Source organism: Nilaparvata lugens, chromosome 10 (genome assembly GCF_014356525.2).
Source record: "Nilaparvata lugens isolate BPH chromosome 10, ASM1435652v1, whole genome shotgun sequence".
Taxonomy (NCBI): Eukaryota; Metazoa; Arthropoda; class Insecta; order Hemiptera; family Delphacidae; genus Nilaparvata; species Nilaparvata lugens.
In genome coordinates, this window is record NC_052513.1 from 14,058,314 (window position 1) to 14,074,821 (window position 16,508).

At 33.7% G+C, this 16,508-nt stretch overlaps 2 protein-coding genes across 2 annotated transcripts in view; both read left to right on the plus strand.

Moving 5' to 3' along the window:
- Window positions 1-235: 235 nt before the first annotated feature.
- Window positions 236-5,316, plus strand: LOC111045816 (B-cell CLL/lymphoma 7 protein family member B-A). The gene is made up of 4 exons (XM_039436373.1): window positions 236-584; window positions 1,213-1,288; window positions 1,843-1,951; window positions 3,152-5,316. Exons 1-4 carry the CDS (start codon window positions 493-495, stop codon window positions 3,271-3,273), a joined length of 399 nt encoding a protein of 132 aa, XP_039292307.1. The 5' UTR covers window positions 236-492; the 3' UTR covers window positions 3,274-5,316.
- Window positions 5,317-7,099: 1,783 nt separating this feature from the next.
- The window catches only part of LOC111062870 (kinase suppressor of Ras 2), a 49,961-nt gene continuing 40,552 nt past the window's right edge, over window positions 7,100-16,508 (plus strand). Inside the window, 4 exon segments of the mRNA XM_039436374.1 lie at window positions 7,100-7,467; window positions 13,296-13,352; window positions 13,354-13,437; window positions 15,764-15,896. Of these exon segments, the coding sequence (XP_039292308.1) occupies window positions 7,321-7,467; window positions 13,296-13,352; window positions 13,354-13,437; window positions 15,764-15,896 (421 nt within the window). The 5' untranslated portion in view covers window positions 7,100-7,320.

Consider the following 16,508-nt stretch of genomic DNA (forward strand, 5'->3'; position numbering starts at 1 on the left):
TTCACCACTTGCAATTATAAATGAAGCTACAATAATTGAACATTTTGTCAATACAGAGAAAGAATCAAATATAATAAATATATCACTTTGAAGTTAACTCTTCGAACAACTCATCTGTTGCTATTTCAAGCAATTTTAATTCTCCTTTATTTGTTGGGTAAAAGTTGAATGCTTTGAGAAACTTTCTTGTTTGAATTTTAATCGTTGGTATCACTGGCTGTCTATCTGACGTCAGTAAATTCAGCAATATAACCTCGTATTCTTTCCAAGCGCCTCTGCAAGTGTAATCCAATCTGTTCCGTCTGTAGCCATATTTGTTGTAAACAACATCTTGTGCGGCAATATTGTACATATTTAAATAACTAATTATCAATTTCTTCAGGTATTGGCTGCAAATTACAATGGAATCCGTTGTGAATTTTTGTATTTTCTAAAAAGTTAAATTAGTAAGAAGACATTTCATTTGCTACAACTGTTGTTAGTAAACATAGAATGATGTCTCGGTCAGTAAGAGCAGAAACTAGAAGCCGTGCCAAAGATGATATTAAACGTGTTATGCAAGTGGTTGATAAAGTCAGACATTGGTAAGTTCATCAGAATAAACTTATTTTAATTTTAGAATAATTTGATAGTTAATTCTAATCTATTTTGGACTGTTCTATAGGCCTATGCACTGTCTGCTTTAGTATGTGTCAGTCATTTTGAAGGCAGACTCGAAAATAAAATTTAATTTCTTTAATGTAATCCTTATCACTTTATCAGTCTTTATAAAACTTAAATAAATTTATTCAACAATATAATTGAATAAGCTGGGCAGAATTAAACCTTATAATATGCTGTTATAATGCTAATGATAACTAAAAACACTATAGTAAGATTCATGTTATAATGACAGTATTTGATCAACTTTAGTTTTGCTGTCCTTGTCTATCATTCGACAAAGCCGGTGATATTATCCTTTTCTAGGGCTACAACGATGACAATTATGTTTTTGACAGTTTAGAAATATAATTAATTGATGCAGAGAATCGGTATCGCTATTCTTCTATCTTCATTCACTGCCATTATAACGTGGACCACACTATAGTCCTAACTCCCATTTTATTCAAGGAAAAAAATTATATTTAAACAATATCACAGTTTTTCACATATTAATGTATGCTTGGTCTGAAGTTTATAAATTTATACATTTATTACTTTTTAATTTTCCAGGGAGAAAAAGTGGGTGACAATTGGTGAAACCACTATGAAAATTTACAAGTGGGTGCCAGTTATCAGCAACGAGCAGGTAAAATGATTAGCTTAATAAAATATTATATGATATAATATAAACTTATAATAAAAGCCATACATTCAAAGATATAAATTTCAACCATGATTTATTATTATTATTATTTAGATTTCTTTTTTCTTCTTTTGCTTGTTTTTTCTCAACTTTATAAATCAAGGCTCTTGTAGCTTGCTATTTAATACATGTTAAAGGCTGGGACTGGTTCAGATCTGTTTCCTGACCCCTCAATCAAACAGTGAAAGTGAACGATTGATAATAAATAGATTAAAATTTATACATTTTTACAAGTTTTATATGGCTTGATTTATTTATCAAACTTGGTTTTATTTCTTTACATAATCCATAATATTATGTCAACTCTTATGACAAAGACCAAGTCAGGTTCACTCACATGACACAGTTAATCCAGATGACAAAGGAAAGAAATATAATGTATGTAGGCCTATCTACTATTAATGTCCTGATGTTATGATTACTTACTAATTTATCCATTAGACTGAGTTACTGTTCTCTGAATTTTTTCAAATAGTCCTCAATCATCTGTTTTGCAGAAGAAAAAGTCAAAAGACCATTCGAACAAAGAGAATACAAACATCATGAAAAGATCAGCAATCGATTCGTCCAACTCCAATTTTGGACTTGCTGAAGATTCAAACACCTGTAAGTACACTGCATTCCACCCAAAATTTTAGAATAACAAGATAATCATGAAACAATTACTACCATAATAGTGAGATTCTCATTCGAGCAAAATTTTCATAATTTAAGTTTTATTTCCAGAAATATTACCAACTTTGGATTATAGTGAGATTTAAATCAGCATATGGTCAGATTTAACTTTCAAATGAATGGTGCTTCCCATTTAGCAGTTCGTAATCCGTAAAATGTAGACCGAGTCAGAACAGCAGTTGTTAATAGTCCCAGACGATCGACTAGACGACATAGTCTTAGGACTAGACAATACTGACCCGGTCTACATTTTCCGGAGTAGGAACTGAACGGGGAAGACCAGGTCGTTTTTTCATCACTCACAGAGCCAGTACTTCTAAACGCTGCAACCCATCGGAGTACAGTATTTCGATCAGGCACTGCACCTCGATGTCCAACGCTAAAATATTGATGGAAAAGCGTTGCACTCTGACTACAGATTTATTGTTTTAAAAAACAACTGCTCGACACATTTAAAAAACTGCTCGACAGCGAACACACGATGTTGTACGTTCCAACGATCATAGCAACTGAAATGGCATAGTATGGGCCGATTGCCAACATTCGTTCCAGGGCAATAACCCCTCCCGTCGCCGAGTACTAGCGGTTAGAAAAACATGCGTTTCCTCTGCACCACTCTGTACATGGTGCTTCCCATTTAGCCAATGCTGACAATAGAAAGTGAATCTCACTAAATTGGCAATACCTCTGACATAACAATGTTATCATTTCCATTAACTATAATGAAAATTTAATTTTAGGGTTGAAACTTTAGCCCAATATAACCTATAGACTTGAGTATAAATAGGAAGTGATGTAGGGTATTACGGCAAGGCAGAACATCCGAAAAAATCTCTGCCAATAGAAGCCATATGAATAAATAACTCTGTAGTATAATTAGTATAGAAATAATTACATAGTACCATTTTTTTCAAGTGGCCTTTTACCAAAATTTTGAAAGCTGAAACTAATAGTGAAAAAAAATTGTACTATGTAATTATTTCTATATTAATTGAATGATTCAAGTAGCCTTATTAGGAAAACTCTGTTGTAGTTCAATTTGAAATGAAAACACAATAACAAATGGTGCTTTTTCTTCTCAGTTTCGTCATTTCAATTGATGCATAATCCAACTGTATATTTTGGTTGTAGGTTTTTCAATGGTGAGCGACTCTCAGGGCCCTACAGACTTCTCGGCTCAGCTGGGCTTCTCAGAAGATTCCAACTCTCAAGGCAGTGAACCCACGCCTAAGCGACTCAAGACCTCCGACTAAGTCATGCCCTTGTTGTTTGTAAATAACCCCTTTACCCAACGTCCAATCTCATAAATTAGCAAGCTGTACTGTTCAACAGTGCAGCTTATCGGTGTTCCGAAACTCATCTAAAAATGTTCTAAGCATGTGGTAGTTGAATCTCTTCACCAGAAACGTCTTGTGTTCATGCAGTAGGTGGTTGCTGCAAACGTCTTCATTCCATTGTAAAGGTTTAGTTTGTATAAAATTTGAGTTTGTACCGAAAGTTAGCATTACAAGTAGTAGCTGATTTACGGTAAAAGAAGAATTGCATATACGAGTTTAAGTTCAAACATTGTTTTTGATCGATTATCTTATTTAATATTGACTCATTTCTGACTGGGAACATTCATTTTAATGAACAGATTCAGTTATAAGATTCTAAGAAATTTATATTTCCAAAACTTTACACTGTTATGTCAGTGTGGATTAGCACCATGTTGTTTCTCCTACTCACTTTAATTCACACAAAACTCTAGTTTCACTGCTCATAACTCATGGCATCATCGTGCATATTGTGTTTCTATTTCATTCAATTTTCAGCCTGATTCAAAAATTGAAAATAATTTTACGAAAATGAATGAGGTTTTGATGACTGTTGTTATAATATTGTAATACAGATGCTTCTCAAATAAATAAAAACTGCATCCTTGAAAAATAATTAAAAGTCACCAATATATTAGAACTTACAAACCGAATTTTATTGGACAAAGTGTATTAGTTGCTTTTGTACTTATTTTAGTTTTATTTTGTTGGCAGCAACTATAAAAGAATATCAATTATGATATAGAAGAATCGAATAGTTGATAAAGAAAATTAATTATTTTATTGGTTTTTGAAGCATCTAATGAGTTCATGTAATTAAATCAGTCTGTTAGAAGCCTTGCGTATACCGATACGGGTGATTTTAAGCCGATTTTAGAATCAAAATCGTTCTGCTCCAGCTTTACAGCTCTCTTTTCATGTCGGTGTGCGCGAAGATTTAACAGATTTATTGAATATGTTTGCTATAATTTCACACTTATATAGTTCGAGAGATATTTCTTTTAACATGAAGAGGGGAAACCATTTTATCCTTTCACAGTTTGTAGCATGGACAGAGTAGTGGAGAGGAGTAAGCATGCTGCGCACAATTGGATACCGACACAGAAGTAGAGAGGAAGGAGTTAGGTAGTGGGAGTGATTAGTGAAGGAAAGAGTATCGGGCCTCTCTGTCTTTGATTGAGAGTTGTGTTATATCTCTAGTAATATCTCTCGGACTATAAGTATAGTATTACGATTGATCAAATAAATGATGTACATTATTCTTTTTTCAAAATTTGTTTTTTGTAAACTTTGGAAATGCTTTCACGTTAATAATCGATTTCTTTGATTGGTTTGAGAGTCAGGAATGAGTTGATGTTCCTTTATTCATATTGAATATTAAGAAAATTCTCGACTTTTTCTAAAAAGAAACGTTTTTTTTGCTTCTAGCTTTTAGTAATGTTTAAATCCTTCTAACAATAATAATAATTGTCGACTGTCATCTATCACACTGATCAGGGTATAAAGTAGCTCTCATTGCTATTTGAAATGTAAAAAGTCTATATTGATTACGTAATTATTGACATCAGTCATTAATTTCCAAACTAAAGATATTGAATTTTATTAATGGTCTTTATTTTATGTAATCAATGACTTGTATTCTTTAAAGATGGAAAACGTCAGTTCCCATGTTAATTTCATCTCCTTGATGCGTTCAGGTTTAAATGAGATATTTATCCCTTAACTCTTTCTAATTAGTAATCAACAAGCTCTACCAAACAATTTTCTGTTGTATGCAGATCTCATAATCCTTGACTTATAGATTTATCTAATATTTTCATGAGAATTGAAATTGTTGTTGTTCATGAATAGTTGAATTTTATTTCACTTGATGTTAAATGAATAGTCCTAGAATTGATATCAACTTCTACTTTCAAAATATATATGTTCTTACATTATAACTGTTCTCTCGAAAGAGTAATAAATTTTATGACACTGTCATTCTGATTTATTTCTTACCTCTTGAAAGTAACTGTACTGTATTTTGTGAATTTTTGAGATATTTACAGATGTGAAAGGATTTTTTACCAACAGAATATTAATTTGTATGTGCAGTACTATCCATTGCATCAAATTGAAGGAAATCAATTCTGCTACTATGTCATCGCGCTCCAATGATAATTTAAGAGGTTTATTGCATCCTGCCGACTTTTAGCTGTATTTGAGAATTTAAATAGCCAATGGACGTTTTCACACTCATATTGTGGGCCGACATTTATCGTCACGAGGTCACGATACCCAGAGTTTTCTCAGATTGGATAATTCTCATCAACAAATAATGATTCTCGACCAATTTGACGATGTGACGACAAATGTCGGCCGACTATCAGGTGTGAAAACAGCCATTGGAGGGCTCTGAAATATTACAAAATACATTCTCTACTACTGAACTGGAATCTGAATCCTACAACGCAGTAGTCTGCTTGAATATCTCGATTTGACTAATGTGGCAAATATGTGTGTTTTATATCGTGTTGTTCCATTAAATTTAATCATGATTGAAGTTCAGTATTTGGTAAAGGATACACAAAAGCGTGCGTCACACTTGAACAATAGGTATTCAAAAGGGATCACGCGAAGTCTCTTTTGGAGCTCGTGTGAAAGCAGCGCGGCTTCATTCCTCAAATTTCTTGCCTCATATGGGAAATTCCAATATATATTGAGACCTCTTCAATATGCGCTTACCCAAAGGGCCGAGAGATCGAGTTGTTTCATAGATGAGTGGGCACGACAGGAAGTTCCTTGATTGGGTTAGCTTAGCTTATCGAGATTCAAGAACTAGCCAATTGGGGCCAACTCGTCTGAAAAACGCCTCGTGTGGTTCGACCCTTGAAGGCTGTAGCAGAGGCGATAATGCAGTTATTATTAAAAATACTCTATATATTTCGTTGTTTCTAGGTCAAATAAAATTATTACTCAATTGTATAATGTACATCAATAATTGCAATCCACACTATATAGCATCTTATAGCAGCCTTGAATCGTCGCTTTAGTTGAATTGCAGCATTGAATTGCCTTTAGTTTATAGCAGCCTTGAATTGCACCTTTAGTTGAAGTTTAGCTGTTTAGGTTTCTGCTTTTAAATGCCAATAATAATATGCTGGTATTATTCAGAATAATTCTTCTCCCGAGCCTATGTCCCATTTCTCTTGGGGTCGGCCCTCCTAATCCTTTTTCGCCATTCAGCGTTGTTTAATTAATTCAGGCTCTAAATCCGCCGTTCTCATATCCTTGGAGATGATACCTATCCAGATGGAGATACTGTTATTATTGAGAATTATTATTTTTATTTTAGAGAATAAGGTTTTTTTTATTGCAGACTTGTAGTCGTCGAAAGGCTCACTGGAGAGTAGAGACTGGAAAACACTGAACTTCTGATACGGTAAATAGTAACTGGAGCTGGAGGGCTAGTGGGTTTCCAAATTCAAATTCAGCCGCCAATCGCTGCTTTTTGGCAAGACTTCCTATATATCTAGTATATAGGAAGTCTTGGTATAAATGTAAAACGTTCATATATTATATTGTTCTGAAAAATGTTTTTCGGGGAATAAAAATCAACAAAATGAGAAGTTCATAAGAATTAAATTCAAAGTAAACACTAATAAAATGTCATATTTAGATAGAGTTGCTGTAGAAATTAGAAAGAATTTTTGGCTTGTTCAGTTGTTTTCCGGTGTTATCAGTTTAGTGTATAGTTTTATTGTCTACCACTAGAGACCACCACCGTACAAATTACTACCACTCACTACCGTCGGCATCAGGTCAACACTTTCCTATTCCTGCTTTCTCAAATGCCGAAGAATTTGGCTAGCTAGAAACAACCCATTTATAAAATGGGATCAACAGATAATTTAGCTTCCTATTTTGAACATGTCAGTTCATTCTGTAAATATCCTTCTTGTCCTGAAGTGAGATGAATCCCAGTGTTTTGCAGTGACATTTGTGATGGCAGACGTACACGAACAGGCTGAAGTAAAAAACCTGTATGTAAACCAGAAAATGATTGACGTTTCTGCTGATAGATTGGATGGCTTAAGAACTCAGTGCGCGACAAGTGCTGAATTAACTCAACAAGAAATAAGGACTCTGGAGGTATTTATTTTTAAATCTCAATCTCTATTTTGTTGATAAGTTTTACGTTAATCGTTGGTTCAACCATACACTAAAGCTTTACCATATTCAAAAATTGTACTAGAATCACGTTTTATACTACCCTAATTTTATGTTCTATCTAACAAATGTTTTGCAATCAAAATTTGTAAGGTTTTAATTAAATTCAATATTCTAAATAAATTTATCAAAATCTATAGAAAATCCACCTAACTTAACCTAATCTAATTTAGCCATTTTATCTAAAATATAAGTTAACTAACCATTATCTTTTTTATTTATTAGATTTTTATTCATTTGCATCAACTGAATCTTTTATTCATCCATCCATCCTAACCAACTTTTACAGTCAATACCCTAACCAAATTAGTTGAAAATATTTGTGTAGTCAAATGCACTTGTTTTAAAGTTTTATGTTAGGCTATGAATAGTATTGGAATCATTTGAAGAAAAAGGCTATTGAACTTTAAAATTCTTTCAAATAGGCTAGTTACTTTATTTTTTAGCACTTGCCTTCTATAAAAATCAACCCTAGTTTACAAACGTACACTCTAGGTAAGTGAGAGGTTTATGCATCAGCTTTTTGTCCAAAGATGCATAAGCGGCGCATCTGGTTAGATCCGCTGCGGCTAGAACATATAACCTATGAAATCATTTGATTCGATTATTCATTGGATGTTTATGTTGGGTAAACTTTATGGTGGCAATAAGAAAATTTGGTTACTATAGGCTATGTTTTTACGATTCATATCTAATGAATCATCGAATCAAATGAATTTATTTGTTATGTGTTCTAGACGCCGCTAAGGAATTACTCGTTTAAGCGGGCCATTCGCTATCCGTTTTCTTGTCCAATTTGAGGTCCTATATTCAATATTGTAATCGACTTCGAAACGTGAATGTGGTTGTTGTGTGCGGGGCAGATGCTGCCGGGCAAGTTGGACAAGCTGAACAGCTTATACGAATTATCTAACCTGGCAAGGTTAGCCGCATAGTCAAAATAAATTTGGAATGTGAGTGGGAAAGTTAAACTAACCAGCTGGAGCGTGAGTGGTAAAAGATCCAACGTAGTTGGACAAATTGTCGGATAGTGAATGGCTCGCTATACAACAGGGAATAGGTAGAATTGTATTGAATAATTAAAACTTACACAAATATAGGTACAGTACTAATAAAATGCTAATTATATATTATTGGTTTATGGAAAGGAGACGGGTCCGTGCTAGCCGTCCACTTGGGTATTGTTCAATAAAAGGCACAAAAAGGTTCATCCTCCAACTCTTGAATATCTATTGTCCTCTGATTCCGCCTCATTACTCTCATTAGTAGGCCCTTTTTGTTTCTGGAAGGCATTTCTAGCTGGTAGCAAGGCACTAGCTTATAGCTAATGGCAAGCACAAAATAATCTATTACTTTGCACCTTACATATATGTTTCTTTTATTGTACAATTGAATTTAAATCAGTGATCAAATAGCCTACTTGTAATTGTATTATTCCCAATGGTTCATTTGATGGAAGTAAACTTGCTCACAAGCTGTATACAAACTAACTTGTGTTACATACAATTATTGAACTTTCGATTTTTTGGTGTAGATTGACTAAATTTGTACTTATCATCGATCGTAATGTGTGTGTGTTTATCAAATCACTGAAAGCTACCACTGGTTTACAAGTAAGTAAGTATCAAGTAAGTTTACAGCCGTAACCGGCTGTAAAGTGATTTTAAGTAACCAGACTTGTCCACCAATATATTCCTTTGAATGGAAAATTTGTACATCCTTAACTATAGGCCATGAAAGTATCAAAATTTAATTACAATAGGCGACCGCTGAAGGGTCACTAGAACTTCTACCTGTCCATCCATTGTTTTCGGCGCCCCGTCTCTGACTGAACAATATCTATTTTCACCCATAATAGTTCTTAGTTAAATTAGATTTATCTATTGTACATTTGAGAGATTTGTGACCTAAAGAAACTTGAGAGTGAATTTAATTGTCAGTAAGTTTTTTTATTGAATTTATAATTTTTAGAAAAAGAGTGTTTTTTTTTTATTAAAGTAAAGCGAACAAAGTCGAAACTAAGTATTTGTCATTATTGACAAACATTCAATGTACTGTAATTTCTTATGTGGGTCAAAGTAAATCGTTCATAGTCAACTCAAAAGTATGACACTCGTCTAATCTATTCTAATAGCCTTTTAATAATCTATTTTTAAAAGATATTCTGCTTCCCATTTTATTCGCTACAAGTCTATGTATTATTGTGTTTGAATAATAAACAAAAATATTTACCCGAAAACTGCTAAGGTTTCAGAAACTATAACAATAGTAGGCTGATTTTGCTGTTGATACCTAATGTAAAACAATTAGATATTAAAAATATACTTGCCCAAAATAGATTGAAAGAATTGCATTTGGAATTATTTTACTTCCAATTTTAATGCAAAATTGTTTATTGATTTGTAATATTAGAAGCTGATCAAGTGAAATCGACAAATTCATGAAACGTAATCGTCATTATTTTTGTAACGTATTCCTTTCAAAATATTTCAATTATTTATATAGGCTTCATGTTTCTGATAAAGTCAAACATATAAACTCAAACAAGTGTATTATCGTATAAGCTATAATTTGTACTGGATTATAGTAAATTATATGGTACTGTATAATATAGCCAATTGTGACTCGATCCCGATACTATAAATAAATGAAATGAAATTTTTCCAATATTGTGACTATTTCAATTAGTAAATAGTTGTGAGCTTTATTCCATTTAGCATTATTGAGTACTATCAGGTAATTCATGCTCCGCAAGGGTCAAATTGAAATCTTGACAGACTGAAAACTTGACCAACTGAAATCTTAAAGAATTAAAAATAGACCTATAACCATCCTCGGTAAATAAAGAATCAATATGCAAAATTTGAAGTTAATCGGTCCAGTATTTCAGACGTGATGATGCGTCATGTGTGTTTTTCCTCTCCCGTACGTGTATCAACCAATTCTTTCCTTTATCATATTATATATTACCTTAATATTGATGTTCCATATTTAAAATAACAAATTTAATTACAATAGGCGACCGCTGAAGGGTCACTAGAACTTCTACCTGTCCATCCATTGTTTTCGGCGCCCCGTCTCTGACTGAACAATATCTATTTTCACCCATAATAGTTCTTAGTTAAATTAGATTTATCTATTGTACATTTGAGAGATTTGTGACCTAAAGAAACTTGAGAGTGAATTTAATTGTCAGTAAGTTTTTTTATTGAATTTATAATTTTTAGAAAAAGAGTGTTTTTTTTTATTAAAGTAAAGCGAACAAAGTCGAAACTAAGTATTTGTCATTATTGACAAACATTCAATGTACTGTAATTTCTCTTGTATGTGGGTCAAAGTAAATCGTTCATAGTCAACTCAAAAGTATGACACTCGTCTAATCTATTCTATTAGCATTTTAATAATCTATTTTTAAAAGATATTCCACTTCCCATTTCATTCGCTACAAGTCTATGTATTATTGTGTTTGAATAATAAACAAAAATATTTACCCGAAAACTGCTAAGGTTTCAGAAACTATAACAATAGTAGGCTGATTTTGCTGTTGATACCTAATGTAAAACAATTAGATATTAAAAATATACTTGCCCAAAATAGATTGAAGGAATTGCATTTGGAATTATTTTACTTCCAATTTTAATGCAAAATTGTTTATTGATTTTGTAATATTAGAAGCTGAGCAAGTGAAATCGACAAATTCATGAAACGTAATCGTCATTATTTTTGTAACGTATTCCTTTCAAAATATTTCAATTATTTATATAGGCTTCATGTTTCTGATAAAGTCAAACATAAACTCAAACAAGTGTATTATCGTATAAGCTATAATTTGTACTGGATTATAGTATATTATATGGTACTGTATAATATAGCCAATTGTGACTCGATCCCGATACTATAAATAAATGAAATGAAATTTTTCCAATATTGTGACTATTTCAATTAGTAAATAGTTGTGAGCTTTATTCCCCTTAGCATTATTGAGTACTATCAGTTAATTCATGCTCCGCAAGGGTCTAATTGAAATCTTGACAAACTGAAAACTTGACCAACTGAAATCTTAAGGAATTAAAATAGACCTATAACCATCCACGGTAAATAAAGAATCAATATGCAAAATTTGAAGTTAATCGGTCCAGTATTTCAGACGTGATGATGCGTCATGTGTGTTTTTCTTATCCCGTACGTGTATCAGCCAATTCTTTCCTATATCATATTATATATTACCTTAATATTGATGTTCCATATTTAAAATAACAAATTTAATTTACAATAGCAAGTTGGGTTATAACAGCCGTTTCAACACTTACCGATTGTAGACCGATATTTATCTTCACGACACTCAGAACTGGCCTCCAATTGGCTTATTGTTTATTATTGTTTTTGAAGGGACGGATTCAAGGATCCAAAAGTTCAAAGAACCCCACACGTCAACCGAAGCTTATTGTGTTCCCAAGTAGTATGTTAGTTAGGCAAACCAATACCTATGTCCTTTACAAGAACCAGGAGTTTTTCCCTATACTAACATTCCATTCATCACCTGGTTGCAATCCTTGTCGCAATCCAGTGTGATATGCTTGGCAGTCTCTTCAGACTGATTAGTCCTCGTGACCTACGTGAGTTCCACTCCTGGCCTTTTTGTAGGTCCTTCCGCTGAGAGAGGGGACGCCAAACTGCCTCTAGGGCGCCCGGCCACCCCCGACTCAACCTCTTCGCCCACATTTGTGTCTGGAGTTTCGCCCATCTCTGGTCACTTGGATTTTTCTTTTTGCCCCTCCGAAACTGCCCTGATGGGGCAGATCCCGTGGGTTTGAAGGCAAGGCAACTTCTGGAGTTGCCTTGAGATCCATTTTAGTCGCCTCCTACGACAAGCATGGATACTGTGGGTGAATTGTGGTTTTCAACACATTCTTGAGTAAGATGATCTACTCAAAGCTCCCCCAACCCACAGGGGGCTCCAATTGGCTGAGAATCAGCAGTTGGTGAAAATCAGCCAATCGTAGGACAATTATGAGTGTTGGCTGATAAATGTCGGCCGACAATCGGTAATTATGAAATGCCTAAATACCGGTTATCGACCGACACTAGTTCCAATTGGCTATGTATTGTCTGTTGGTGAAAACTAGCCTGTAGGGATAAGCTACATTAATTTTCCAATTGTCAACGATAAATTGAAAGAAAATATTGATGAAACATGTGATCAATTTTATGCTGAACTAAAAGATCTATTCGAACCTTGCAATTTCGAAGAGCAAGAAGACAACCTACTCAAGTCATTGATTGTGTTTGGTATGAGAAATAACGGGCTACAAGAACGTTTATGCAATAAGACTTTTTTTCTTGTAGATGATGAAGCTATTGAATATTGAGAGATGAGATGATATTGAATTGAAAATAAGATAATATTGTACAATTTGGGTAGTGGTAGGTAATTTTGTAGATAATATTGTCCAATTTGGTACCTGGTAGGTAATTTTCTAACTGGAAATGTATAGAGATGAAATCGATAAACAATGAGTTCAGGCAAGGATTGATTATCTTTATACTGATTGCTTCTATAGATAAGAACAAAATATAAATAATTATAAAAAATACAGTATAACCCACTTTTTGAAATGTGTCATCACCTAAATTTGGAAAAAATAAGAACGATTGCCTTAGTATTTTATCTGCCAATGTTTTCACATCAGTGTTGTATGTTACATAAATAAATAATGAGATTTTAGTAAGTATCTACGTTTTTGTTTTAGGGGAAGCTGATAAAGCTCTTCTCGTATCAGCTAGTCGCCAAATCAAAAATTGCAGACGATGTTCTTCCATCGGAGGATGAAGCTACTGCCATCCATTCACCAATGGCTTATGGTTGTCGGACTGGGAAAAGAGGCAATACAGGTCAGTAAATGCTTTCAATTATTCTACTTTTCCTTATACAGTCTACTCATTGATATTTTCATATAACATGGTAATAGAAAGATGATAAGTAACATAATTTACAAAAAGTATGTGATTATGTTGTACAGGGTGAGTCATATTGAACTTTCCGGTTTTGGAAGGGCGTTGCACGAAGAAGGGAAGGAGCAGAAAGGTGGGGATTTTGTCATTAGACGCTCCATGACATGCAGTTTTAGTGTGAGCAATGGCTTGGTCGGGACAACATAGTGCGTTCGTAATTAAAGAGTTTATTAAAAATGGCGGCTCCGTGATCACAACACAGCGTGCGTTTCGTTTAAATTTTGCTATCGGTTGACGTGATCTACACTGTCTCTCGAGGGCTGTGGAGTGGTCGTTCGTGTAGGTTTCGTGGGTTATTCTCAGGCCAGTATCGAAAATTCTGTTTGTTAACAGTTCCGGCGAGGTGAAAATGTGCCTCATCACTGAAGATCAAAACAGCAGGGCGGGGGATCTGCTGAATGTCGCGGCATGAATTTGTTTGTGTGTCTTAAGTCTGTTAAACTGTTAATTCTTGCACTACCTGAATCTTGTATGGGTGAAATTTAAGGTCTCTTCTGAGATATTTGTTAATTGAAGATTTAGTGTCGTTTGCACAGTGCCAGTCTAAACGAAATTTGATTTTAAACTGGATTAAATCCATATCAAGTCTCGTTTGTTACAATGTTGTTCATTTTGATTTTAAGCCACCAGCTGACTCAATTTAGTTTAAACTATCACTGTGCAAACGGCCCTTAGAAGATGATTTCGGGAATTTCACGTGTACCACGACTTGACACACATAATATCTTTACAAAGGGAACAGAAGAAGGGTACTTCAAAATATTAATGAACAATTATTGTTGTTTGTAAAGCTGATGAGACTGAGTTATTCAGACTTTCTAAACTTCAGTTTAAGTTTAATCAATGAAGACCTTAAGAAGTCTTCTAACTACATGCCATATCCAATCACAGGAGATAAGATGAATCACAATCAAAAATCGTCCAACGACTGCGATTATGACAGCTCCAGTACGATTGTAGTCAACGATTCTGTATCAGTGCCATACTATAACGGTGCCATTGAAGACAATACACAGCAGGCGCTCAACGATTATCGTCCAACGACTATCTTTCAACGTTTATCGTCCAACGACTATTCAACGGTTATCGTCCAACGACTATCGTCAACGATTATCGTTCAACGGTTATCGTCCAACGACTAACATCAACGATTATCGTCCAACGACTATCGTTCCAGCCGCACCAAGCGAGCTTTTACACATTCTACACTGGAAATATTCCAGCTCAGTTCTTCTATATATCATACTCTTATACTTTTTGTAAATTATGTTATTATCTTCCTATTATTATTATAATGTCATCATGCTATTATTAATAACTCTTCCCCACAACAGATTCTTCGTCTCTGTGGGGGAAAATTACAATTTTGTTTTCTGTGTATCTTTTCTTTTGTGTGTATCAATGTATTGTGAAAACTAAATTGAATAAACAATTTGAAAAATAAAGATTAATAATCAAGGTACCTGTTTTTTTAACATATATTTTTGTAACATCTTGTGTATTGATGTTATAAATTATTAATAACACAATATAAATACTTGAAGTACCCTTTTATTTAAAACATTTCAAAAAAACTAGTTTCGGTCTACTTTGGCCATTTTCAAGTTCAAAATTTTGAAAACGAAACTAGTTTTTTTAATGTTTTGAATAAAAGGGTACTTTATGTTTTTAGGGGTATTCACAATGTTGTTTTAGCCAGTTAAAGTGCTATTTGATAACTCTGGATTGTAAACGCCTCATCTAAAACTAACTGCAATAGCGGTCCAAGCGGATAATTTGTGTAACTCAAACTTTATAACCTCACTTTCGCTACCAAATATGATCAAAACAAATATGGCTGCCGTTTTAACAGAGTTAGCAAGCGTTAGCGGACTCAAACCTGCGCTATCTGCTATCTCGTCTGGTAATTTTTTCCAACGTACTAGTATAGCGTTGAGTTAACACAGACTTAGCAAATAGCAGAAGTTAGCGAATAGCTCGACTTAGCCAGCTATCTCCAACATTGTGAATCCCCCTTATATATTGTGTTTATAATAATTTAAAAAAAGTAGCCCATACAAGTTATAAATTATAATAGGTATAAATTATATATGTTATAAATTATGGTTATCAAGTATATTCACAAGTATTTATTGTCTTATATATTTATTTCGTTTAATTTTTATGTAAATTATTGTTTGATTCTCAAATTTTGTTTTAATTTCAGAGCGTTTGCTCGCGGGTTCTGACAGTAGAGGCGCTGCAAGAGAAATCAGAACACGAGCTTCGCACAATGATTGCGAGAGAGGAAGAGCTCAAACGTCTCTGTCGCGCACTGCACAATCTCAAACGCTATACAGGTAAGGGACATATGCTAACACTACGTTTAACGCTAAACTACGCTTACTTATAGATGGTTTCATTCATCGTAATGTGTTTCATACGGGGTTTAAACGAACATCTGACATTTCTCCGTTTAAACCGAGTATCTGCATACGGATCTAAGTCGACTATGAATAAAATGTGTTCTCAATAAACTATTATCAATTGCGTCATACATTAGCATCGATCAGGGTTTATGCCATTCATTTTTCTGTCCTACGTAACAAGTTTTAAATTGGAAATAGTTTGATGAGTTATTGCAGTGAGTAGTTCAGTTATTCAACCGAGTAGTTGAACATCAATTTAAAAAGTTTGATAGAAACAAGTACGATTTAACTTTAGTGAGGTCTTCGTTATAATGGCACTGTTTGATTAGCAATGGTATTGCTATCCTTGTCTATCATTCAACAAAGCGGATAGCGCTATCTCTTTCTCGCTTTGTCTGTTGCCAGATTGTCTTTGAACAATGTAGAATTAATAATTAATTAACGAAATATTTCATCTTAATTATGAAAATTCATTAATAAATTATTAGAAAATATAATTTATTGTTTAAAATATTTGATTATTTTTTAAACGAGAATGAACTG

Coding starts and splice junctions, on each gene's coding strand:
- LOC111045816 (XM_039436373.1), top strand. CDS start 493: ATGATGTCTCGGTCAGTAAGAGCAGAAACTAGAAGCCGTGCCAAAGAT. Junction 585..1,212: donor GTTGATAAAGTCAGACATTG/GTAAGTTCATCA, acceptor TTAATTTTCCAG/GGAGAAAAAGTGGGTGACAA. Junction 1,289..1,842: donor CAGTTATCAGCAACGAGCAG/GTAAAATGATTA, acceptor TCTGTTTTGCAG/AAGAAAAAGTCAAAAGACCA.